At 41.3% G+C, this 25,745-nt stretch overlaps 2 protein-coding genes across 5 annotated transcripts; one reads left to right on the top strand and one right to left on the bottom strand.

The window, feature by feature from the left end:
* Positions 1 to 288: 288 nt before the first annotated feature.
* Positions 289 to 12,057, top strand: RB195_013565 (uncharacterized protein; the record flags this gene model as incomplete). Of its 4 annotated transcripts, XM_064203450.1 has the most annotated exons (19): positions 289 to 321; positions 377 to 583; positions 1,191 to 1,379; positions 1,431 to 1,563; positions 1,637 to 1,800; positions 3,719 to 3,776; positions 3,831 to 3,944; positions 3,996 to 4,082; positions 4,488 to 4,546; positions 8,309 to 8,436; positions 9,059 to 9,131; positions 9,544 to 9,637; positions 9,708 to 9,810; positions 9,932 to 10,005; positions 10,292 to 10,393; positions 10,456 to 10,553; positions 11,530 to 11,622; positions 11,708 to 11,904; positions 11,961 to 12,057. In XM_064203450.1, the coding sequence occupies 19 exons, from the start codon at positions 289 to 291 to the stop codon at positions 12,055 to 12,057; spliced, it is 2,103 nt and encodes a 700-aa protein (XP_064059330.1). The 4 variants fall into 4 exon arrangements, with proteins under 4 accessions (XP_064059330.1, XP_013305658.2, XP_064059331.1 ...); XM_064203451.1 differs by lacking the exons at positions 289 to 321; positions 377 to 583; positions 1,191 to 1,379; ... (4 more) ...; positions 3,996 to 4,082; positions 4,488 to 4,546 and adding an exon at positions 8,192 to 8,269 and having other exon boundaries at positions 8,357 to 8,436; XM_013450204.2 differs by lacking the exons at positions 8,309 to 8,436; positions 9,059 to 9,131; positions 9,544 to 9,637; ... (5 more) ...; positions 11,708 to 11,904; positions 11,961 to 12,057 and adding an exon at positions 6,910 to 6,990.
* Positions 12,058 to 12,351: 294 nt separating this feature from the next.
* Positions 12,352 to 25,208, bottom strand: RB195_013566 (uncharacterized protein; the record flags this gene model as incomplete). Its single annotated transcript, XM_013450205.2, has 8 exons — positions 12,352 to 12,537; positions 12,650 to 12,752; positions 12,827 to 13,007; positions 13,189 to 13,268; positions 13,328 to 13,437; positions 15,933 to 16,079; positions 16,141 to 16,456; positions 25,114 to 25,208. The coding sequence occupies 8 exons, from the start codon at positions 25,206 to 25,208 to the stop codon at positions 12,352 to 12,354; spliced, it is 1,218 nt and encodes a 405-aa protein (XP_013305659.2).
* Positions 25,209 to 25,745: the final 537 nt, after the last annotated feature.

Genomic DNA, 25,745 nt, shown 5'->3' on the forward strand with positions numbered 1-25,745 from the left:
AGTATTTGAAGAAAACGACGTGTACATGTTTGTTCAATACAAGTGAAACATGACTGAACTATGAACGAAAGAATCGATTCCCCACGTGTAAATCCCCTACGATCTCGTGATTGCCGCTCCAACCATAACAGATGTATGTTCATTTGTACATAAAACGTTTCCATATCCTGCCGAAAATTAATCGCTTCGCTACGGATTAAATTCGCTGGTATCGAGGGTCTCCGCGGGTTCATCACGATTCCACCGATCAGTTATTGGTGGTAACCGATCCGATCGCTCACAAGTGGTATGCCTCGTAGTAGGAAACGAGCACTTTGTTCGGTGCGTTTTTTCTAGGAACTTTGAGAATTTGCAGCGCCTTAATCCATTATTTTAGGTCATATCATTGCTGCTCATTTCCATTTTCTATCTAAGTTCTCTTAAAAACAAGCAGAAATCAAAGTTTTGGAATAAGTGCTTAGAAAAACCGATGAGAAGTCGGAATATCGTGTTTGGAATTGATGAGGAAATCTCGGAAACTACACATCTGTTTGAAAACGCATGTAGATACGTGTGGGTTGAGGATGTGGAGCCATCGATGAAGGTACAGTCGTTATCAGATCTTTAGTCTCGCGGTTCTGCAAGCTTTGCTGTGGTGTAGTCAGGTCAAAATGACTCCAAGAGTAGTGCATATGCGCTGGAATCGGTGCGATGGGGACAGCTGTAGTGATCGAACTGGGACCATTGCTAGACGCAACCTGAGTGCCACTTACGCAGCCGTACTTGGCGTCGAATTTTGACCCGACTAAACATCTATCAGTGAGACGATGACGATATATGAAATATACGTGAATGTTCTCGCCAGACATTCAAAAGCGACACTTAAAATGATCCAATTCGTTCGTTAGAACATGACAACAATATCCTTCCGTGTTGTCCGTAATTGCAGAAAGCTTGTTACTGCTTTAGTCACTTATGGTATGGGTCAACAGAAAGGAATAGAGGCTGAAGCTCGGTTCAGTTACGGAGGTGGCGGTGGGAGGGAGTTAGGACCATCGCGAACCATAGTGACGGATGACACTAGCAAGGGTCCCCTCTCACTCGTAACCGCCACCCTCAACCACAACCCTTCGAGCTGCACCGAGCTTCACGTCATTTTGAACCGACTTTAAATGGGTGGAAAACGACTTAATTTCTTTCTTTTTAACCAGAGCCAGATCAGACTTCTACCGCCTGTGGTGTGTGAACCACTCAAGAACGAGCCGTTTGTTCGCGATATGGATGGATCATTTTCGTGGCGAGACTCCGTCACAATTAACAATTGCACAGCTTCAAGAGTTTTCGGAGGTATGAGAAGTACAAGGAGGGAAGTGATAGAACACGAAGCAAGCCGCGAAAAAGTAAGTGAAACTTTAATTAGAATGGTTTGATCAATATTCTTGTACATTCAGATTGAGTATGATAATTTCTACGTGAATGCCGACGTCTTCTTTTTGACATGTTACGAAATCTCTGGGATTATTACATTCAAAAAGATCTACACCGGTATTTATGACAACGCCAATTCAGCTCTCGTAATTCAAGGTAATCGTAGAGGTTTCAGCCTTGTTATTGTTTTGGACACGGTAACAAAGGACCGTAAGAATTCTCATTCAAGGTAGACCGATAAAGCCTGTATCGAGTGTGTTTGACAGGAAGAACATGTCTATATCAATTTTTGGATTGGATAGCACAGCTCGAGCTCAGCTCCACCGTCATATGCCGAAAACTGTGCTCCAAATGCAGAAGATGGGGTTTCTCACATTCCATGGATACAACAAGGTAAGCGTAATCAGTACCAAATGTAGTCAATCGGGTGAGCGTGACGGGTCTGCGAAAAAACTTCCTCTGCTTCCTCTTCCCCCTGCTCTGCCCCGTTCGAAGGTGCGTTGCGCCTACCCGGTTGAACGCATTCGGCGCCAACTACAATAACAGGAATTGACGGTTATAGAGGCGCCCCTATTAGAAGATCCTTGAATTTTCATATATTATGCACCTATTGATTTGTCTCAGCTGTAGCATAATGTGTTATTGATCTTTATTAAAGGCATCACCCCACGAATCTGAGGTGGTAAGGATTTCAGGAGGAGTATTCGTATACGGGATAGTAGATTATGGAGAGGAGGGTGATTCCGTCCATTTTTCCCTAATTGCCGCAAAAAACGGCCCGCGTGCACAAGGCTGGCGCGCTCCAATCGACCTCCCTGTAGAAAATAGCTCTCCGGAACCGATCCCGCATACGAATATTCCACCTGAGATCCGTACCACCTCAGATTCGTGGGGTGATGCCTTTAAGCAGAGTTTATTACGCAACTGTATGCGACATCTCCTAGCTTTTCCTTTAATATTTTCCTTTCATCTTCATTCAACATCGATTGAGTGTCTTCCAGAAACTTTTCCTTACCGATCATTGAAATATCACTTAGACAACTTAAGGCTTCCACAGAGCTTCCTTGACTGGCCTTTAGCGATGCGCAACTACACACATGTCAAGAATAAGCTCGCAGAATAATAACGGCAGAGGTTTTGTGATAGTGTGCCTGCGAGGTTTTTAGATGGAAATCTTTATTTGCCTGAAGTTTCGGCTTTTTCGCCGTCTTCAGAGGCCCAAATAAAGGTTGACTGGGGCAATGCTACGTTTATCCCGTCAAGTGCCACACTACTCTGGGTCAGTGTTTCGACAATGTTACAGCATCTCTGGGAATATTATCTTCAAAAAGATCTATATCGATAACGCCAATTCAGCTCTCGTAATTCAAGGTGTTCGTAGAGGTTTCAGCCCTGTTATTGTTTCAGACTCGGCAACAGAGGACCGTAAGAATTCTCATCTTGAACGAGGGTTCGTACGGCCCTCTGTTACCGAGTCCAAAACATTCTCATTCTTACGAGGCTCATTCTTACGGGTCTTACGGTCATTCAAGCTTGTCGAAACACTGACCCAGGGTAGTGTGGCACGTGACGGGATAAACGTAGCATTGCTCTAGTCATCCTCTATTTAGGCCTCTGAAGACGGCGAAAAAGCCGTAACGTCAGGCAAATAAAGAGTTCCATCTAAAGACCTCGCAGGCACACTATCACAAAACATAGACAGAATATGCCGAGGTTTCAAAGCAAGAGAACATTGGAAATAATAACGGCAGAGGTTCAATATAGATGTTAAGATGCGAGAAAAGAAGAGCCAGACTGAGTGAGATCCAAATAAGTGTTCCCGGGTTTATCTGAAGTGTAAAAACATGCGCACAATCACAGACATGGCTAATCGGTAATTTAAAGGCATTACTTCACGAATCTGGGGTGTTATGGGTTTCAGGTGTGCTATGCCTATGGGGAGGGGGTCGTAGATTGTAGATGAGAGGGTGATTCTGTCCATTTCTTCCTAATTGCCGTGATAAATTGCCAGGAAGATGCGGCGCGTGTACAAGGCTGAAGCCAATAGAAGTCGTTCTAGAAAATAGCACCCCGGAGCGCTCAAAGCCGCATCTTCTGGGCCGTTATCCACGGCGATTAAGAAGAAATAAGCAGGATTTTACCCATTTCTGCAATCTACGAACCCGTTTAGTCTTTGGCCATCGGAAATCCATATCATGTCAGGCTCGTGGGGTGATTCCTTTAAGTGTCTGAGACTTCGAGGAAGCTCGAACATCCGAATGAAGAACTCGAGAGACAAACTTTTCGTGTCAGACTGTTAATGAACTCATAGGTTGGCGACAATAGTGCAGTGAATTTGATACCAATTCTGGCCGAACAAGTGAAAGAAGGTAAGAATTTGAGTAACCCCAATGTACTGAAATATTCCACAGTTTTTTCTTCAGGTCTTCGGTTTCCTTATTTCGATAAGGAGAACGATGTGAACACAGCAAGGTTTCTCCCATCTGGGGTTGGTATAGATCCGGACACAATTCCTTTCCTCTGGAAGAAAATGAAAGGTATGGAAGACGTCCAAGTTAATTCAGCTGGTAGCATGTAACTGTTTCCAGAAAAAGGTTGTGTTACGATGTTTAATGACGACATAATGAACACATTTCGAGGGTTATTTCACTATCCGAAAAAGAACTTCCTGCCAGGTGACTCTGTTTCATTTACGATAAACATTTTCATTTTCCAGCTACTACTACTTCCTTGATCGTTTCTAAATGGCGAATACTGGAAGGAAAAGAATTGTCTCGACACTACCAAGTAGTGGTGACTAGTCACAAATAGTGGTCGTTCAGATTTCATTCAAATTAGATTTATTTCGAGAGACTCACTGGTTAGTGAGCCATTACAAGGAATATAAGTAAGTACACACGTGATAGCTGAATTGCTACTTTCATGGGTTTGAGAAGGATGCTATGCCGAGTAAAAGATGAGGGCATTTCCTCCCATTATTCTCATCACTCTAAACCATCGACATCTCATTCTTGAAGGGCCGATCAAATAAAAAGCAAGATATTGCTCAATAAATCTGTACAAAATTGTGAACTTTTAAGGGTTCACCGTTCCTCCCACTCAACATTATTATCGAGCGTATTATGTACAAATTTATTTGGTAAGTACTCTTAAGCTTATATCCGTGATGAAAAAGGAGCTCTGTTGCTTGATTCAACTAGAAAGCTGGAATCGTTTGCAGTTTTCTCTTGTATCAGCGTTGACATTGGGTTACGCATACAAGTCCAATTGTTATCTGCTCGTGGTGGCTCTGCTTTCACTAATCACAATCAAAGATTTGAGTATACGCTTTGGGAGCACACGAGCTATATAATCCACACTGTTATGTCGCAAAACCTTCCCAAATATTGCAAAAAATTGCTGTCGTCCAGTACCATGCTAGAGTCCAAACTCTGAGAGGTCGAATGCCTAAGAGAAACATAGAATCTTTGGCAGCAAATTATCCGTGTCCTAACATTGAACTGTTTGCCGGTGTCAAGCGAACTCCAACAAGCCACTCTATCCAGACTTCTGCGGTATCTGCATACGCCGTCTGCAGCATTGTAGGAAACGCGCATGAGGGATCGCCCTATCAAGAGCATAGATGTCACACAATCTACTGCTGCGATGCTAAAGAAAAGAAATTAGGAGGCTACAGTAGTTGTAAGGAATGACTACAACAACCTGGTGGATTTAGCATCAACGTTGTCAATATGTGCCTTCGTATTGGGATCGCAGAGGACTCAAACTCTGAATCATGAGTACCTACGGAACCCACTGAAGACCATAAGAAGAGCGCCTTTCTATTATGAACCCGACATGTTGATGTCCAAAATATCTAGCTAGCTGGAGGTAATTGTCGGGATTGATGCGAATGCAAAGATGGGACTCCAACAACAATTCGGTGCGTTTGGAAAATAATCAAATCTCACGTACCTAACATCGAATAACGGATGTCGCTCGGTAGATCTTTGCGAGCAAACGAAGATCATTGTATCCTTTTAAAGGAGCTATCGACGCCATCAGCCTGCCTGGCAAAGGAAAACCCAGTTAACGCAGAAGAGCAGCGAAAGCGAAAGATGCCGACTCTTAAACTTCAGCTCGACTCATTTCGTTCTGACATGGAACATTCCTCTGTGAGAACTCTGAAAATCTAGAGCGGTCTGGTTCGTGGCATTCGATTCCCACCACCGCCCAGTTCTTTTCAGCTTGATGGTACGGTTCCAAAAAAGGAGTCGTGATGTTCAACCCAAGCTCGCCTTGGCAGATCTGAAAGACGATGAATGCAGAAGGAAGTTCCGCCAACGGATGTCAGTCAATCATGCCATATAATAACGGGCTTAGTTCGTGTGTGTGTGTGTGTTTGTCTGTGTGTCACGAAAATACTCCATAATGATACAAAACTCTGCACTGGTGGGGTGCCAAACGATCGCCGCGCACCTGATAGGCGAGCACTCTACCTTTCCACCATTGTCCAGAAATACGTTTCTATGTATGTTGGCTTTGATAGGCCAAGTTAGTTTCATATGTTAATCAGGGTAAATAAACTTTTATGTGAATGTACACTTCCAAATTTGCAAACTATCATGCCATATAATAACGAGCTTATTCTGTCACGTGCTAGCGTCTGTGTGTGTGTCTCAGTCACGAAATTCCAAAAAGAGAGGGAGACGGGTCCCACTGCGTCGGATTGGTTCGCGAGAGCCCCAGTGCGGTAAAGTACGGTGATATGGGTTTCATGGCGTCGAATTCTCCTCTGGAGTCAGATACCTATAAAATGGGGTGAGACGGGTCCCATGGCGACGGAATGGCACGCAAGAGCCCCAACGGTAGAATGAGTTTCTGTGACTCATTCGCGTATCTATTTCCAGTCATATTTCCCTGATGCTGCTAACATATTTTTCAAAAAGTGGAAACATACATACAAACGTCTGCTTATATATATATATATATATATATATATATATATATATATATATATATATATGCTATTATATAATACTCGCTAATACACGTTCACGTAGTTTGACGCGGAGTTTTATCTTCATCACTACGATGATGATGTTCACGTCAAGTTAGCACATCATTCTGTGCTAATAGTTGAGAGCGGAGGAAACTCATCCTTCGAATAATGTTTCCAAATTGTGAACATAGATGTAAAATCAAGTTTGACTGCTCTCCATATATAGTACTGACGGGTTTGGAAAGAAAATCATGAAATCTCTCATCTATGGCTAAATTTTTGAGGAAACAATTGAAAGAAGCGTTGATAGAAGAAAAAAAACGATTATGGTTTTACAGAAAAAGTCATTACTGTTATTTCGCTCGCTGAATGCGAGCGAAGCGAACAGTACAAAGTCTGAACGTCCGGCTTTAGCCTGGTATTGGAATAACGGACCAAGATGAGAGTGCACCAAGATGAGAGTGCTGACTCCTTCACTAAATGTATTCAAAAGAGTGTAAAGAAAACGCTCCTAATTTTAGAACAGTGCAAGAAATTCGCCTTTGCATCTGCTGAGACAAGATCCACGTACAAATTCTGTATGTGTACCCAGAGTACTGTGACTTCAGCCAGGAGAAGAGTCTGAAAAAGTGGTTGCGTCGTCAACTGAAACGTAGTCGTGAGAACTTATAAAAGCGACAAAGTCTGAAATGGCGCGGGTGGAGAAGAACCTGAGAAAGGCCGGTACCCTTCTGAGGCAGTATAGCTGCAAGATAAAGATGTGTGCGCCTATCCCCAACACTTTCAACGGAGTTGCTGTGGTGGAGGAAATATTCAGTCATTGAAGAACCATCAACGGCGTCGGACTTTCTGGTCTGTATCCACAAATGACCAATGACCGAAGATCAATATGGACACGCTATATGGACGCTCATAATTTCTCCAGAACAGGCTTACCGTCACGAAACCCAGGAATTACCAAAGAATATAACTACTGCGTTTAATGTACGAGGATTTGGAGCGGATCCTGGATGCGCTAATGAAATGTGGGTCTCCTCGAGACCTTGAACGAGAATCAGTGTGGGCGCACAATCTATTGAACTCGTGGATGAGTTCTGGTATTTGGGTCTTGATAAACAATGACAGCTGGAAGAGATAGTCGATAGTCAACGTTCAACGGAGCTGCTGTGGTGGAGGAAATACTCAGTCATCGATAGTCAGCAAAGATGGGCTATATCCAGTTCGGCATTCAACTCATTAACCAATGCGTTGTTGTCGACCACCATCGCCAACGAAGTCGGGCTGCCAGTCCACCTGTCTGCCATTGGTCCCGTCGCGATGCATGGATCAGAGACTTGGGCAGCACCGTCGACAGCAAAAAGGTGACTTAGATGATGGAGACGCTTGACTACATAGATAGAATGTTGTTTAGATGACTGTTAGGCTGCTCTTTGCCGACGGTGTACCATAACGAAGAACTCTATTCGGAAGTGGATGGTGTACCGGAAAATGCCACATGGAAAAGAGCATCACCCTGCCCGGCTTTCTGGAGTATCACAGAAAACCATTTTCGCTCCCTCGGTGACGTTATGAAGAGGTTTTTTCTAGTCCAATTTTTTCTGAGGATGTTCCTAGATCTAAACTGAAGAAGACCTCCTTGTCGGGAAAGAAAGTTTTGGATGGAGGTGGTAAAAGAAGTGCGAGGACACTTGACGTTGACAGGCAGCTTAGTCAAGACGAGAAGTTTAGGGGATTATGGAATGGCGATGGATGAATAGATTCTATCCAAACTCTAGCTGAAGATCGAAGAGGATAGGCTTGCATATGTTTGAGCACGACACACCCGGCGAAGATGCGGATAGCCGCGTTTCCGCCGTAACACCTGCCTGCCTTTTAGTCAAAGTAAGTTAAGTCAACGCCATTAATATTTACACTCTTCAGGGTCTTGATGACGTGTGGAAGCACTGTTTTGAAGGTGATTTCCTTCAGGAACAGTTCATCGATATTTGGTATCGCTTTATGGCAACCTATTCGGATAGGTGCCAATTCAGTTTCAGTTTTATAACGAGGTGAGTGAGAACCGTTCTTCACACACATACTCATCAATTTGTCAGTTCCAGCAAAAGCAGCATATCACGAAATCTTTTGGGATCACTGCGCGAATGTAGTCGAGTAAAAACGACTTGAAGCACGGTACAGTTGCGTAAGCGCAGTCAAAGGGGCGCGGTGGAGAAAGCGGTTGGCATCAAGGTAGGACCATCGAGAACTGCAACGAAGAATGGTGCCAGCAAGGGTCCTCACTCGATCGCGCTCCAGCGCAGTGCTTCGAGCACAGGCACCTACGCAACTGCAACGTACTTTTGGCCGTTTCGACTCTGCTATAGTGATGGTAGAGGTGTAGTTCACAAATGTGAGAGGGCTCAGCTATCTCCGCCTTCCACCTTAGATCCAGAAAAATGTGGGAGCACAGTCGCGAATGCGTTGGAGTCGTCAGCGTTCTATCATTCACAGCAGGTTGCATCGTTGGGAATGGATCAAAAGGAGACGTAAGAGATAAGAGGAACTGAGCGTGATTCTTCTCACACTTATGCACAACAGCCTGGCCCTATCTACTCGTGCAGAGATTCTGACATCGAAAATTTCGTGGAAGGCTGCCTTTAAGTTTCAAAGACGCAATTACTGTCTTTTCAGCATTACACACGATCAACCGAACAATCTTCAATTGATCGATGAGGTGCTCAGTGATCGACTACGACGCCTTGAGGTACGTTCTGAAGATTCTCTGAAAAGATGAGACGAAAAAAAAGAGAAGAAAGTGAGTATATTTTCCGAAGCCACACTGGTGGTGAGAGAAGACTCGTACAGATGAGATTATGAAAAACAGATTCCTAGGAGAGTTTGCGATGTCTCATGTACGTGTTTGAAGTCAGATTATTCCAAAACGGCAAGAACATACTAAAGTATCAGCTATTAATGTAGAAAATCTGGCTTTCCGTCGACACGCCTATTAGGGAGCGGTGGTGGCGGCTGGGAGCAACTTTGATTATAGCAACGTCCTCCTTGGGGCAGAATGAATACGTATCTAAAGTAAAGCACTTGTCACCAGATTTTTCTGTCGTATTTGCTGTCGACGATGGAGCATGGCAGGATCATAACAACATATATTCAATTTACAGGAATCTGGTGCATTTAACAACACTCTTCTTATTATAATGGGAGATCACGGTAATAGGGTATCCGCCATAAGTAGGACATTTGCAGGAAAGATTGGTACGTTTAAGCAGTGATAGACCTTAGAACGTAGTTTAATAATGACAGTTTAAATTAAATCGTATTTTAGAGGAGAGACAACCGCAATTGTCAATCCGTCCACCTCCCGATTTCGCTAATGCATATCCTGAAGCGATGCGGAACCTTTACGACAACACACAAAGTTTTATTTCGTACGTCTTTCAGATTTTCTTTCTTTTGTTACCTCAGTTTTCTTTTTTTTTCTTCTTGTGATTTTATATTGGAGGCACCCTAGCAGGAGCACTTTTCATCCAGAAATTCCCTCTATTTCAGCAATTTTGACTTGCATGAAACATTGCTGGACATAACTGATGATCGCTTCGGCACGAAGCGACCTGTCAAACGAGGTGTTTAGTATTTATGATTGTTTCTTGTTTACTAATGAAAACGAGATATCCCGAACATACCTGCATACCTATATATATATATATATATACATATATATATATATATATATATATATATATATATATATATATATATATATATACATATATATGTATATATATATATACATATATATATATATATATATATATATGTATATATACGTGTGTGTATATATACACATATATATACATATATGCACGTATATATATATATATATATATATATATATATACATTATTTCAGGAATCAGTCTGTTCCAACCGATCCCAAAAAATAGGTCCTGTGTCGATAACAATGTGGTTCAAAATTTTTGCCTTTGCATGATACCGGAGCCTGCAAAAGAGAGTGAGCTTTCCGCAATAGCTGGCTTTTCTTTTTGCTGATCAAATAAGTTGTATTATTTCTAGAATCGTCACTGAACTATGTCGCGATGAAGATGTCATTATCAAAATACATGTCAAAATTTAGCTGTCTCAAAACTAATTCTATTGAATGTGAAATGGAGGTGAGCTGGGTGCGGGACAAGAGGAACCCGTGAGAACTGACCGCTGCTGACCTGCTTTCAGCGCCGCGCGTCTCCGTGTATTACGGGCTGCCGCTCCACCAGTTGCACATCCTCCGCGACTGCCACGATCACCTACATCCCCCTGTTGCTTTCTAATCAATGCCGCGAGCGACGTTCGCGCCGCAATAGAGCGGTGGATACGACGAATTTGGTAGTACAGGAGTGAAAAGGAAATTGACGCAGCAGGTTCTGATGCACGAATATAGTAGACTAAGAGCATACTAAAAATATCAAAAATTAAGGAAAAAGTAATTTATTCTATACAGTTAAAAGATATATCATCAGAGGCATATCATAGAGTATCAAACAGCAGACACGGTGAAATGGGCGAAAGTGAAACAGAGGGTAGTGTGGGCGGGGCGCCAGCAAGAAGTAGCACAAGAGGAGCAACCAGGCTACTGCAGCGATCATGACGCTTTCACGAGACGCGCGGTGCAATTAAGGACGCTCATTAGCCTCCTGGATACGCCGCGCACATCATACGGGTATCTCCCGACCGTTTCCCAGGTGAGCATTGTGCATGTTTAGATACAGTATACAGTCAAGGCAAAAAGAGCCATGGAGTCGTGTCAGCGTCTAAGCTCGAAGCGGCGCGGTGGAGTTCGTGCATGGGCTATGGCTAGCACGGCTAGCTGTGCAAAAATGAGTGAAGCTAGCGAAGGACCCACCTCGAACTCAACCGCATACTCCACCATGCCTTAGGACGTTTGACCATCTGCTACCTAGCAGTGATGTTTTGAACGCGCGCAGTCTATTTGAACCGTCTTAGATTGCAGTAATAAGCTTGTATTTGGACGAAATGTTTAGTTGAATGTAGATATGTGCGTCAAATGTCACAGATCTTGCTACTTCTACTCGCCTCTTACAGGTTCTAGGCTCTCCTTCTGGGCTTGAATTGAAAATCGTACTGTTTTAGGCAGATATCCGTGTTCCAAATGTAATGGTAAGGAAAAGAATGAGAAATAAAATTGAAGTCCCAGAAGGGGAGAAGTTAAAAAGACGATCGGAAGTGAGTTTTTTTTCTTCATATCCTTTCCCCAGCAAAAAGAAAACCTCACAATTGAAGTGGGTTATGAATCTGAAGCAAATTGCAGTTTGAATATATCTACCAGAACTGTACTTTACAAAGTGCTGCTGGGAACATTCTGGACGTCACTGTACAGTACCGATTCGACCGCGAATCACATTACGATATCGTCTATCCGCCAATGATCACTGCACGCAGTGGATCGTGCCGTGATCGCAGGAACGCATTCGCATACTGCAGATGTCTGGAGAAAAAACCTGGAAGGTGCTGACACGACACTTCACGTACACATGTATTGTTAACTGTAATCAGATTTGTAGGCAATTTTATCATCCAAAGAAAAATACTTACATTTCGGTATTGAATTACAAAATAATAACCGTTACTTATTCGCTCTGTAAGTACATGTTTATGTAGTTATTTGGTCTACATTCAAAATACTGCCGCATCGCTAATCAATACACTTGTTTGTTTATTCAGCTCGTCATATGAGCGCTATGAATAGGGACGTTTTTTTGTTGATCATTTCTGTTTCTTTCATTTTTGTTTTGATATTGAACCATTGAGTACGTTTAGAAGAAAGGAGTTGATCAATTTTTTTTCGAGAACAGAAAAAATATATGTATTGAACAAAAACCCGTCAACAATCACACACGATACGTGAATAACCGGCATTAAAACAAACTTATTAGTTTCGAAACAAGGCAACGTTTATAGTCCAATCTGAGCAACGACTTCTCTGTATCTCTGCAGCAATCGATCTCCATAATCTTTCACTATTCGCTGGTCTGTTTGACTACCTTCACGTGTTTTGAAGTGATAAAGACGCAGGGTGTTCTCATCGCCATCGACAGCTTTGTAACGGTCCTGTATTACTCGACTAGTATGGTGGATACCCTGCAATTCATGACATCTCGTTGAAGATCGGTTGCAGTTCAGGCCAGGTCGCAAATACTGCTAATCGTAGAGATATTTATAATGCTACTGAATGAAACTGCAACCAGGTTACCTGTTCGAATATCATTTCTGGTCGTACAACACATTTAGTTAAAGATTTATCCGTGTTACTCCGCCGTAAGGTGTTCTCCAACGTGATGAGTTCACCGTTTTTTCTTAAGCGACTCTGTTTGTACTTCAATTCATCAATTTATAAACCAAGCTTGAGTGAAGCTGAAAAGAGTCTCACCTCAAATACATGTACTGAGTAGGTACGCGAACTGAAGCAACATTTTTGATCATTAACGTGTTGAGCAAAGCCAACAATGGCGCAGTGCGCGGTAATAGTTCGGACTTCTGGGGAATGAGAAACTCGTCCAGATCGTGGAATGCGACGAATCGGGACACCATCATTTGGCGGTACAAACAATCTCAAAGTATTTCACTATGAATGTTTCATTTGAAGGTGTAGGAAGCCAGTGAAACGCTGTGATTGGTTGCTTTCGTAAAGGCTAACCAGCTAAGGAGGCAACTCGCTGCTAGGTTGTGTTTCTGCCACAATTACACTCCGCATTACAACATCCAATTTTTAAGAAAAAATCTGTTCGTTACCTGTCACGGCCACTAGCTGTCCATGATACCATATTTTACTAGGAGCAACAGGTATGTTCAGATGAACAACTTCTAAAACACTGAAAATGCATGATACTTTCATCGAACGGACTAATCTACTGTAGGAATGAAATTTTACCCTATATTTTCGTAGAACTTTATCACTTGTGACAAGTTAGTGTTGACTTCGGATTCGTTAAGATAAGCAGTGACATGATCGACACCCAGGATTCGATTTAGTTCCATGAACTAAGAAGAGAATCTTGATAAGAAGTACTTACTAGTCTATTTATTTATGTTATATATATATATATATATATATATATATATATTAGGTTGAGGAATAAGTTCTTTCCGTTTTAAACGACTATGTAAACAGTTTCCTACGCAATTAATTTTTAAGGTTTTTGCTGTACCCGGGACCTTTTTTCGATAACTAAATGTTGCCTTAATTTCGTGAGTGGCTTCCAGGGGAAAAAAATTTTAACTTTTTTTAAAAAAAAAAAAAAAAAAAATAAAAATAAAAAAAAAAAAAAAAAAAAAAAAAAAAAAAAAAAAAAAAAAAAAAAAAAAAAAAAAAAAAAAAAAAAAAAAAAAAAAAAAAAAAAAAAAAAAAAAAAAAAAAAAAAAAAAGCGTGGTGAAATCCTTGCTGGCACCACCCATCGCTGCAGTTGGCGACGGACCCACCTCGGTTCCAACTGCTGCCTCCACAGCGCCATTTCGAGCGCGTATGCAAATGCACATCAACTACACTCGTCTTTCATGTCGTATTGACCCGACTATATACCAGCCTGAACGTCCGGCTAAAGCCGGACTTCAGGCTTTTTTGGTGTTCGCTTCGCTCGCCTTCATCGATCAATAAGAAATAACAGTAGCGACATTTTTTTGTGAAATTAGAATTGCTTTTTTCTATCAACACTTTCTAAGCATAGATGAAAGATTTTATGGTTTTCCCTAAACGCGTCAGTTCTATATTTGGAGAACAATCAAACTTGATTTTACATCTACTTTTCTCTCAAACCTCCACAATTTCAAAACATTATTCGAAGTATGAGTCTCCTCCGTTCTCAACTATTAGCAAAGATCGATGTGCTAACACGAAATGACGTGAATATCACTATCGCAGTGATAAAAATAAAGTCCTACGTCAAATCGCGTAAACTGTTGGCTACTATGTACTGTATTCGATCAGCTGTTTGCACGTGTGTTTTCTCTTTTTGAAGAAAAGATGTTAGCAGCATCAGGGAACATGCTGGGAAATAGATATAATGCTTCATCACATGCCAAATTCTTGTAATCAGTCAATCCCAGCACTGCGGAGTTATTCAAGAAACAATTCGCTCATAACCGGATCAAACGTTCATATTGATGTTGACCAGCTGTCAGCTTCAAGGATCTTCGAAGGAAACTGAGATAGATTAAGAGGCTACAGAGCTAACCAGTATTGTCGTAAATGATGAGTTCTGGAACGTAAAGACTGTTTTTGATATATCCGGGATGTTAACTAAACTGTCAAGTGCATGATACAGCTGAGTCAAAAAATATAACAACACGCAATTTTGAAGTTAAGTGATGATAACGAAATCGACGGCAGTGTCCACTTTAGAGTCCACTTCGTACTTCCTGCCGACGGTTTCTTTCCAGTTTTTCGCTGCATTAGGACTGTTCCGCGCGTCGCTGCCATAGGTTCTATAGGAAGGAGCCCTATCCTCCTTAGGCGAAGAGGGTCTAGGCGTATAGCTCAAGCGATCCTTTCGCTAACCGTCCAAAAGCAAAGGGAGCCGGAGCAACGGCTTCGACTATCGTATGTATGGTAGGTGATATGCCCTTGTTCTGTGGAATCGATCGCCTGTTACATAAGATCGCGATGCGATGGTCGAAGGAACCAAAATATTGACAGGAAGTGTAAACGCGAATGATATTACGATAGTTCGCGCTCCCATTCACGCTTACATTCACAGAAATATTAACTCATTCTCTCTCGCGTAAACAAGAAAAGTAGCGTTTATGCTTTACTATTATACTACTGTCTGTTAAAAGCAGGACAACTACTCCATATTACACGCAGTAGTGGTCCTTCACTCGTTTTTTTTTTTTTTTTTTTTTTTTTGACTGCACCTTCTTTATATCCTGGTCGAAATAATTAATTGATAATTTGTAAATGATTTGCTTGCCTGCATAAGATGAGTTAACCTCACGACTAAAAAGTACAAGGAAACATAAAAACTAGGAATAAGAAGCGCGTATGTGCCAAGGAAGTAGAGCTCGCTTGATAAATTAGACTACTCCAAAGTCTCAAGGCGAAAGAGAGCGGAGAAAAGTAGAAAAAAGAGAGAAATGAGAGATGAAATCACGTTTTACTTCTCAAAAAACGAACTCGAACTTGACGCTCCAATCATCGTTCAGGTTCGAGGATAAAGGTAGAGCAATTGTTGCTAACTTGTTGCACCAGTTGCAGAATTCTTGGCACTGAGTTAGGGTTACGTGAGTCATAGTCAGTAGAACAAAAAAAAGTGAAGTTACACAGGATATAACGCAATAGATGGTGGAATTGATTAGTAACAGCGATTGATAGAAAAATAAATAAGCAAACGTTATCTGAGAGGTGAAAAAAGTTCTTCATACCCCTCCGTTACCAAGTGCATGAACAGAAACCGTTGACGAGAAATTCCAGCAGTCAATAACGAATAGAAGGAACTCCAGTAAATCAGAATAAAAAAAGAAAAATGTTCGAGGAACAAACCTCAACAAGCGATTTCCCTGAGTACCGATTACCAAAAATAAATGGTAGACAAATGGTGAGCTGATATTTATAGTCTTTGATCGTCGTTTCGTCAGGAATACGATACACTACTGGGATTCTGATCCAATGAGAATTACGTTGAGAAATCTGCAAAAACCATATTAATTAGGGTAAAATCTATAAATAGAGCATGAGACCACAAAGCTACCTCTACTGTGTTTTCAACAGTCTCATTCGCCGGTGGTCCACAATTCACAAAATAAACACCAAATGGCATCGCATGATTCTCGGACATCTCGTATAATTTCTCCGCGTTCACAATGGTCCCTTGTGGAAATCGGCACCTATAGTCGCCCACCTTCTGGCCGAGCACTAACACACGCACGCGGCGCGATCCCATGTTTCCATTGCGTTCGTCGTATATGGCGTAAAGCGCGTAGGCAGATTTGTTGATTCCGATGAATGAGAGAGCTTGGTTCTCTGTGCAGCCATTCGTCCGGTTGATTTGTTGCACTGCGACGATCCTGAATAAACTAATGTAAGGAAGGTAACAAAGAAAAAAAAAACAAATGTGCACGGACAGTTGTGTGAGCGGCTGCGCTCGAGCGGCGCGGTGGAGCGTAGCGGTTGGGATCGTGCAAGCATTCTTGCTACCGGTGGAGACAGCGGTTGGAATTGAGGTGTGACCGTGGCGAACCGCAGAGATGGGTGGCGGTAGCAGGAATGCTTGCACGATCCCTACCGCGCCGCTTCGAGCGCAGCCGCTTACGCAACTGTGTGTGCCTCATGTCGTTTTGACCTGACTATAAGTAGAAATGAACACAGTCTTCGCAAAACGTGTTGCGAAAGAGTTACGTGTTACGTTCTCGGTAAATGCGGGTGATGGATTGACTCCACAGATCAATACAAGCTCCTCAGTTTTTTTCCTTTCTTTCAATTGATTTTCAATCATTTTTCGCATAATATCTCATGGATAGGACTACATAGTCCTGCTGAAGCTCTTTTATCCCATTAGTTTTGTGGTTTGTTCTTCTAATATGGCGCCTCTGCGATTTTGGTTTGCAGAGTTTGAAATTCTGACATAATTCCTCATGTAACAGCGGACGACTAGAGTCCCTTAATACTATTATCCAAGAAAAATCTGTTTTTGCTAGTTTGATAGTTCGCTGTTACGAAATTCCCTCCATGACCTCATTCTGTATGAAGTGGATTTCTGCCCTATTTATTCTTGTGCCTATTTATGATTAGCATTCTTTTCAGCAGGATTTCGGGATTGACTACTACGCTATGACTGAAAAAACGCTAATCGTGCAGGATTGCAAGAAGAGATGGACCGGAAATCTAATCTATGCGAGCTAAATCCCTAGAGCCGCTCAAAAGCATAACAATCTATTGTCTATTATCTAAGCTATGAGGAGTTGGACTGACTTGTTTGATTTTCAGGGTTCTTGATAAATAACCTTGCACTTGGTAACCCCGGTTGACCTTCGTTGACTCTTAAATATATTGCGAGGGCTTTAACAACACGTTCGGAGAGGGTTTTTTTCTCTGAGACACAGCCGAGTCAATTCAAGATGTTTACAGATTCGAGGGAAAAAGAGTAGAACTATGGAATCTTTTATTTTTTACGTTTCTTAACCTGCATCAATATATTGAATACATATCAAAATCCTAGGTAGAAACAATGGGCTGTGACCACCCCATATATCATAACTAATACTAATAATAACTAATAATAAAAACTAATAATAACGAACTAATACTACTGATAATTATCAGTTTAATCTTTATAAAACGACTGGAGAAGAAATTCAAGAAGACTCTATGATCTCTATGATTCAAGAAGATCATGCAATACTATTGGGAAAAAAGAAAAAATGATCAAAACAAGAAAAAAAAATTCCAAGGAGTTTGTCGTGGTCATGGAGACAGCCTGGCACTGCCTTCGCCGAGTACACCGCTTACGGCCGCTTACGCAATTGCATCGTGCTTCATGTCGTTTTGACTCTACTGTACCCGATATCCATACGTTTTAGGCCGATTGTATTTGCTTTTTATTCTAATTTTTGACCAAAACAAAGCGAATAGAAATGAAATGAGGAACTTCTCTCACTTATTTACAGAAAATAGGGTTTCTATATCTATAGTAGGGTCAAAAGGACACGAAAAACGGTGCAATTGCGTACCCACCTTCTTTCGAGGCGGTGCGGTGGAGCGATTAGGAGCGGTTAGGAGCGCATTGGAGCCCTTGCTGGCACCACCCATCGCAGGAAATTTACGTTGGTTCCACCTCGGTTGCAACTGCTTCCACCGCGCCGTTTCGAACATTCAACATTGCTGTTATCAAATTGTACTCGCACCTAGAGAGCATAAAAAACGTTCATGGAGCACAAAGATCGGTCTTAACTGACAAATGGCTTTCCCATTTGAAAAAACGGTAGTTTATCAATCGACAGTTCATCACCGGAATTGAATAGCTGCGTCAGTAGGGACACTAGAACCTCAGCATCTATCTATGAAATCTATGAAATGTATGAAATGCAAGCTAAAGCTATTAGGAGAAAAGAGAAAAGAGCAGGATGTACGATCGCATTTGCCTGACTCTGTACAGGGTAATATGGGGATGTCGCAGAGGCTGCGGGTACTTTAGGATACGCACCCTGTAATATGCCCGTTCGGTAAGGCAGGCGACTGCATGGTCTCTGGTGTAGTTTATTTAAAGGCATCACCCCACGAATCTGAGGTGATACGGATTTCAGCTGGAGTATTCGTATACGGGACGGGAGACTATGGACTAGGGGGGTGATTCCGTCCATTTCTTCCTAATTGCCGTAAAAAACGGCCCGGAAGATACTGCTTCAGGCGCTTCCGCGCACTGTTTTCTACAGGGAGTTTGACTGGAGCGCGCCAGCTTTGTGCGGCGCCGAATCTTCCGGGCCGTTTTTTACAGCAATTAGGAAGAAATGGACGGAATCACCCCCCTCTCCATAGTCTCCCATCCCGTATACGAATACTCCACCTGAAATCTGCACCACCTCAGATTCGTGGGGTGATGCCTTTAATTTCGTGCAAAACATGCGGCGAACAATCTATTGCCGAAACAGAGCAAGCTCTTTATGTTCGTATGTGGTCGCATCCTAATTAGTATCAGCGGAGCGGTTTTATCACCGCTACTATCACGTCAGGTCCGTTAATATCATGGCAACGCGGCTACTTAGGTAAACACAACGATTTGGAGTCTTTTAGTTTCGATTTTGAAAGTACATGTTAGGGAACAATGACTTGTTCTGGATGAGGCATTTGAGGGAATATACTTCAAATGATCTGACTTTCCAGACTCTGATGAAGACGGCGACGCCGAAACGTTAGCCGTAATAAAGTTTGCTAACAATCTTGGCTCCTGCTTTAATTTTACAATCGACAAATGAAATGATTAGCTCGAATCCGAGCTGGATGTGTGGTTATTACAACCTTTATCATTTGCTAACGTTTCGACAAAATCGCCTTCTTCAGAGCTTGAAAGGATCAAATCTAACGTGACTGTTCTATCAAACGCCCTACTTGCCCAACAAAGAAAATCCTAAGCATGCTGTTGGTAGTACAAGTGGAAGGGTAAGGTTTATCGTAGTGTCAACGGATTTTTTGCCTCAGCTAGAAACCTGTGATGAGGTGACTGCCGCTCTTAGAACTTAGAACACCAACCTTAAAGGCATCACCCCACGAGTCTGATCGGTCTGGTGGTACGGATTTCAGGTGGAGTATTAGTATACGGGATCGTAGATTAAGGAGAGTTGGGTGATTCCGTCCATTTTTTCCTGATTGCCGTAAAAAAACGGCCCGGAAGATACGGCGCTGCACAAGGCTGGTGCGCTCCAGTGGAACTCCTTGTAGAAAATAGTGCGCCAGGACGCGCCCGAAGCCGTATCTTCTGGGCCGTTTATTACGCCAGTTAGCAAGAAGCAGACGGAATCACCCCCTCTCCATAATCTACGATCCCGTATACGAATACTCCTCCTGAAATCCGTACCACCTCAGTTTCGTAGGGTGATGCCAGTAAGATTGCTAGGGAGAGCTGTGCATACGATCGCTACAGATTCTTCAAGATTTGGTCCTCTGAGACATCGCCGAATGGCAGCGCTAACTCCATCAGATATAAATGGTATACAGAAGGGTATTTACTCTACACCAGATTAATTTCCGGTTCATTCTTTTTTTTACTCTTCTACTACTTACCTTTACTTTTACTTTTTTTGGTTGGAATATCCTTTCTTCATCGTCCTGAATTAAACGGAACTTGTTTGGTTGTCGTTGAAAATTCGGGTAAAATGTAGTTAACAGTCTTATTTCTGGATGTTCTATCCGTTTTTTAAATGTCAGTTTACCGTTGTAAGTCATTGTATAGGCCAACATGCGTTCCAAGACCTCATCGATTACGAATTCCAGTAAAACGCGTTGGCGCATCCCGAGTGGATTGATACGCCAGTGACTTTATCCTTTTTATTTTATCCGTTTTTTTTTCTCTTAGTAACTTTGACTTACATGTCCTAGATCCACTAAGACTGATGCTTAGCTCTTGTTGCTCCTACTGATTCACCTATTTACTTCCAAAAACAAGAGCGCGGCTGAGTGCAGCAAATGTTTCTCCTAGTTTGCTTTAAAAATACAAATGCTAGCGTTGCGTTTGCTCCTTTGCTACTTGTCTCTGCTATTTTCTTTCCGTATTTTGGGTCTTTTCTAACGCACCCATCAGTTCGGCAAACTGAAAGGAGTTGCTAGGAAATCTGTGAGATCTGCAACTTGCATGCACTACAATAGTTGTCAGTTTACCGTTGCCCTTGAATGCTAGTCTTCCGACTGAAAATCGTTCACGGCACAATTTTTCTTCTTTATGAAAGTCTGCCATGATCAAAATTTAAGGATAATTCCCTTCAAGAAGCCCTGGAAAAGACTGTATCACTACATAGCATTTGGATTTTCTCGCCACATATCTGACTTGTGTTCTGAGATCTGGTGATGCCACCAAAATCGAAAAGAGTTTCTTGACGTCTAAGGTCACTATGGTTTATATTCTTGTTAATAGAGACACTCTTTCACGAGAGTGAACCTAGCGGAGTTACATCTGTGTCGATCAGACCATGAGACTAAACGTCTGCCTCAGGTAAGATCACTAATCGATAATTGCTGCCGTATTGATAGCCCATTAAGTGGAAAGGACGCAAACTTTTCACCCCTACTAAGGATTGACGTCGTTTTTTTCGTGCTTTTAATCTATAAAGTTTTGAATTCATTGCTTATGCAATGATGCACTTTGCGAATGGTGAACGAAGATGATTTTTCGTCAAGACCGAAAGTTCATTAATCAAATTCACTCGATTAAGAATTCTTCCCCATTTTTTTTTTTCGAATAATAATTTAGTTAACTGGACGTCTATACGATTTTAATCATTTGTATAATCATTTGGACAATCATCTCACATTCTCTCTTTGTTATTTTCCATACAATATTGTATATATTTACGTCTTGTTGATGTCGGGTGATAGCACACAAAAATGAGTGCCAAGCACTCAAAATAGCACAAATCAGACTTCTACCCTTTGACGTTTTGGAACAAGAGCTGACATTAGAGACCTCAGATACCTCGTTACAATTGAGAGATTCTTCCACAGGGTGCTAGTCATTTTCAAACTCCATTTTGTACTTGTCACACCTTAGAAATCTCCCTACTCTACGGGACATACCCGCAGAAAATTCGTTTTTATTACTGGAACAAGATAAGATAACGAGCCTTCACTTTTTGCTTCCTCTAACGTGCTGCATTTCTGGGAAGTTGATAAACAAACAAATTCCAACTAACGACTTAGAATGACGTGCTAATACAACAATATGACAACAACGATGTGTTTCATAATAAATAATACTAATAATAATAATATAAATAATAATAATAATAATATAACATAAATATTTAAGTATAGACGGAAGAAAAACTAAAAGAACAAAAACTTGAATTAGTTGGTTGTCGAAAAGTGGACTTTTAAAAGTTTTTCTTTCTTTCCTAGAAACTTTCTCTCGCACTGTTCACAAAGTTCATCTTTTTCCATAAGCGATTAGTTTTGAAGCCGATAGATTAAAAGTACGGAAAGGACGCCAACATTTGTCGGAAGTCATGGGGTTGCGCTGTGTTCAGTGAGCGATTAATATGGTCGGTTATTTTACGTCTCAACTTGCGAACGGGATGAAAAAAAGGTCACTGGTCACTTTTCTCATGTGACTTCCGTTCCTCCGTATCCAGGACATGCAACGGATCCCACTAACACATAGTCGCCGGTACGTACAATCAAGTCGTTTTGACCCTACTGTAAGTACAGGGGACTTTTGAAACCTGATGCAGTTGCGCACGCAGTTCCGATCGAAGCGGCGCGATATAGTCAGCGGTTGTGGAACTATAGCTAGTTCCACTAGCTGTGCAGGGATGGGTGCAGCTGGCGAGGGATCTCAATCTCAGCCGCTTCGCTAGCTCTAACCGGACTGCAATGGGATGAGCAAGGGACCTAGTGTCTCGCAAACTCGCTCGATTACTCATTTGTACTAGGTTTCAGGTCGGTTTCGTATGTGGGATGTGTTTCCGAGCTACCATGACAAGTCCACGTCAAATCACACAGTTTCTCCGTGTGATGGGACTCTGTCAGCCCTAAACTCTGCTCTAGTCGAACATGTATAGTGGTTGCCCAGGCAAATATAAGTCATAAGTCGTAAGCGCACTTATCCATTGTATATCTATTGCACTTTCCAATCTCTACAAATATGCAAAAAGAGAAGCTTAGGAAAAAAAAGAAAAAAAAAAACAACTCGAATCTTTACTACAAAGGCGAGAAGATAAAGAGATGAATGACCCTGGGGAATAGTGGAGGATTCAGCACAGAGAAGAAGTTTAAGATGTTTTGCCCTTCCAATCTTTGAAATGCGCCACCCTTGAGGGTGGTGAGCTGCAGCCTCTCACAGTTAATTATTTCGAGAACGCCAAGCTGTTGAAAAACAGCAAATCAGTGCGTAACACGAACCTCGTCTCAAAAAAGAAAACACCCGTTACCTAAGTAGTGAGTAGCAAAACTGCTGATTACATCACCAACTTGGTACTTGTGAAAAAGTGGGGCAAATGTTGCGCAAAATCATGGAAAAACAGTGTACAGAGAATGTTTGAACGTATAAACAATGACTGATATGTACGTGCAATATGACCTTTGTGAACAGGAAATCTGAACTGTGCAGAACTCGTGGATCCGTTTTAGCGCACCTCTGAGTCTCTGCATGTTAAATATGCTACTTTCTGGTGCTCTACATTGCCTGCATGGTACAACAGTACGACAAGGGAGCGTTCACGCTCGACTCCGAATTGGAAGATTAGGGTTACTGCCGGTCCTGATAAGAGAACATGATAAAGCAGAAGATTAAGGCGTTAAAAAGATCGAGGACCTCACTGAGGTTTGACTGTATTGAATCTGGTACTGTAATATGTTAAGGTCCAAGTTCTCTTCCGTAAATGTTAATATACTGCTACAAATTGCTACTGTTCCTTTGTAGTTTATAATCGAAATTTTATATTAAAAAAATTCATACTTTAATTATATTATTCTTGCAATTTTTTTTTAATTCAAAATTTTAATTTTTCCTAACGAATTAAAGTGCATAAGGAAAATTGTCGGATGTAAAAGAATCGCAAAAATTCCTATTTTTAAACACCACTGATTTTTGAAGGAGGGTTACAGCATACTCTGCAGCCGCTCACCTCGAATGTTGCAAGAAAGTTTGCAAGCCGTTCATTAAAAAAGGAAAAGTACTTAAATCCACATTTTCTCGGTGCTTGGCTGTTCTTAGGTCAAAATACTCTTGGGATGGATTAAATGGTGACTAATGACCAGCACTTGGAACGGGCTATGATTCAACAACGTTTTGCAACGGTGAAGGACATAGAGCTAGAAAATAGTACTCAATTCATCAACATCATCCACTCTTATAAATGCAAGGATATCGTGAAATAGCGGACAGGTGATTGAGCTACATAAAAGGTGGAGTTATTTAATGAATAGAAAGTAAATGGCAGGAAAAAAAATCCGCTGCAAAATTTATAATGTGAAAGAAGCATAATTGACTGAGAGGATATCATGAAATGAACCCACTGGGGGAAACTAAGAAGAAGATGAAGTAGCGCAAAAAAGTGCCCCTTTCAAGCGAGAGAATTTCGCGATACTGCAAAAGTGTCTATGATTTTGGTCCGCTTCGATTGTGCATAGTGTTCCTTATTTCTTTGTGAAAAATTCCAGAAAAAAAGAAGAGTCCCGGCTGCTATCCTTCAAAAATGTCTGAAAAACGTGGGAGATTTCCTACGAGAAGAAGGATTTAAAAGTGCAACTTCATCCACCCACTATCCTAACAGTCTTTACATATTTTAAAAGCACACTGAAAAGTGTTCGAGTATGTTTCCGATCAACCTTCCAAAAAGTGCGAGAAAACTAAGGAAGAGGAGAGAAAAAATGCGGTTGTGACTCTCAATATGAATAAATATTTGTTCGTTTATTTACTTTCAAACTTGTTCGCTCACAAGGTGAAGATTTATACAATGAGAGAGTGTGGATAAAATTTTGTGAGAAATTTGTTTCAATTGTAGAAATGTATGGTAGAGATCGGATTTGAAGTAATTAAATGAATTAATTAAATGTAGAAATATAATAATGTATGTAGTGTGAAGATTCCGAGGAAAACAGATCAGATTTCTCTCAACTCTTATAAAAGCTTATATAATTTTTCTTGGTGAAGTGCAACAGATTCAAAAAATTTCAGGTGACATAAAGAATGCAACAAAAGTAAACAAAGAAGTGAATGGGGTGAATAATTCAAGGTACGTCCGCTGAAAAGCAGTTAAATTTCCAAATGATTGGAATGATTATACTTCTGGCCCAATACTGTGAATTCCTTAATACATTGAACTCTTTTCAAATATCCTTTAAAAGAGTTTTTCTTAGGTTTTGTTGAGACAACCTCCTAAAAGTAGGTTCTATGTGTACCCTTCTACTTTTTTGAGTGTTTGACGTACTTTTTTTTGATTGAAGACTAGGAAGAGTGTGTCAGCTAAGTGTTAATTATTAATTTCTTGAAAAAAATCCCGAACAAAAAAATTCTTACATTGGCTCACTAACAGCAATAAATCGTTGTATAATACAACAACTGGTGAAAAATGTGGCGACAACGATGGTCGCGACGCGAACGGCGAATCGCATCTGGCGACGTTGACGGCGATGAGAGCCGAGAGACGATTGCGAGTGCAACGATGTGTCGTGTTTAAGCCCCAAAGATGGGCGTTCTCGATTCAGCAGCGGACACACAGTTCGTATCCTATCTTATCGTCAATTGTTACATGGTCGCGTCATCGATAAATCGTTGGAAAGTCGGAGTCGCTAATTCAGTTTAAAAAAACAATGAAGCCCTGAAGACGGAAAATGTTGAAGAATCAAGAACTGGATACTTTTATTTCTTGTGAGAACTAGTGGAATATATCTATAAAATAACGGTAAGAATAGACTTTGTAGTGTTGCTCTGTTGCTTATACGTTCTATTTTTTCTCTGCTTAAATATTATTGAAATAAACATCCACATTCCGTTTGTGACTCCTTGGATTACCAATTAGGTGGTTCCTACCAGAAAAGTTCAGGTAGAATTCCACTCGTGACCTGATAAATAGCTAAATAAATGAATAAATACATGTGTAGATGTAGATTTTGTTGTCTGTTCTGATCATTCCCATCTAATGAAACTTT

This window comes from Necator americanus, chromosome V (genome assembly GCF_031761385.1).
Source record: "Necator americanus strain Aroian chromosome V, whole genome shotgun sequence".
NCBI classification, from domain to species: domain Eukaryota; kingdom Metazoa; phylum Nematoda; class Chromadorea; order Rhabditida; family Ancylostomatidae; genus Necator; species Necator americanus.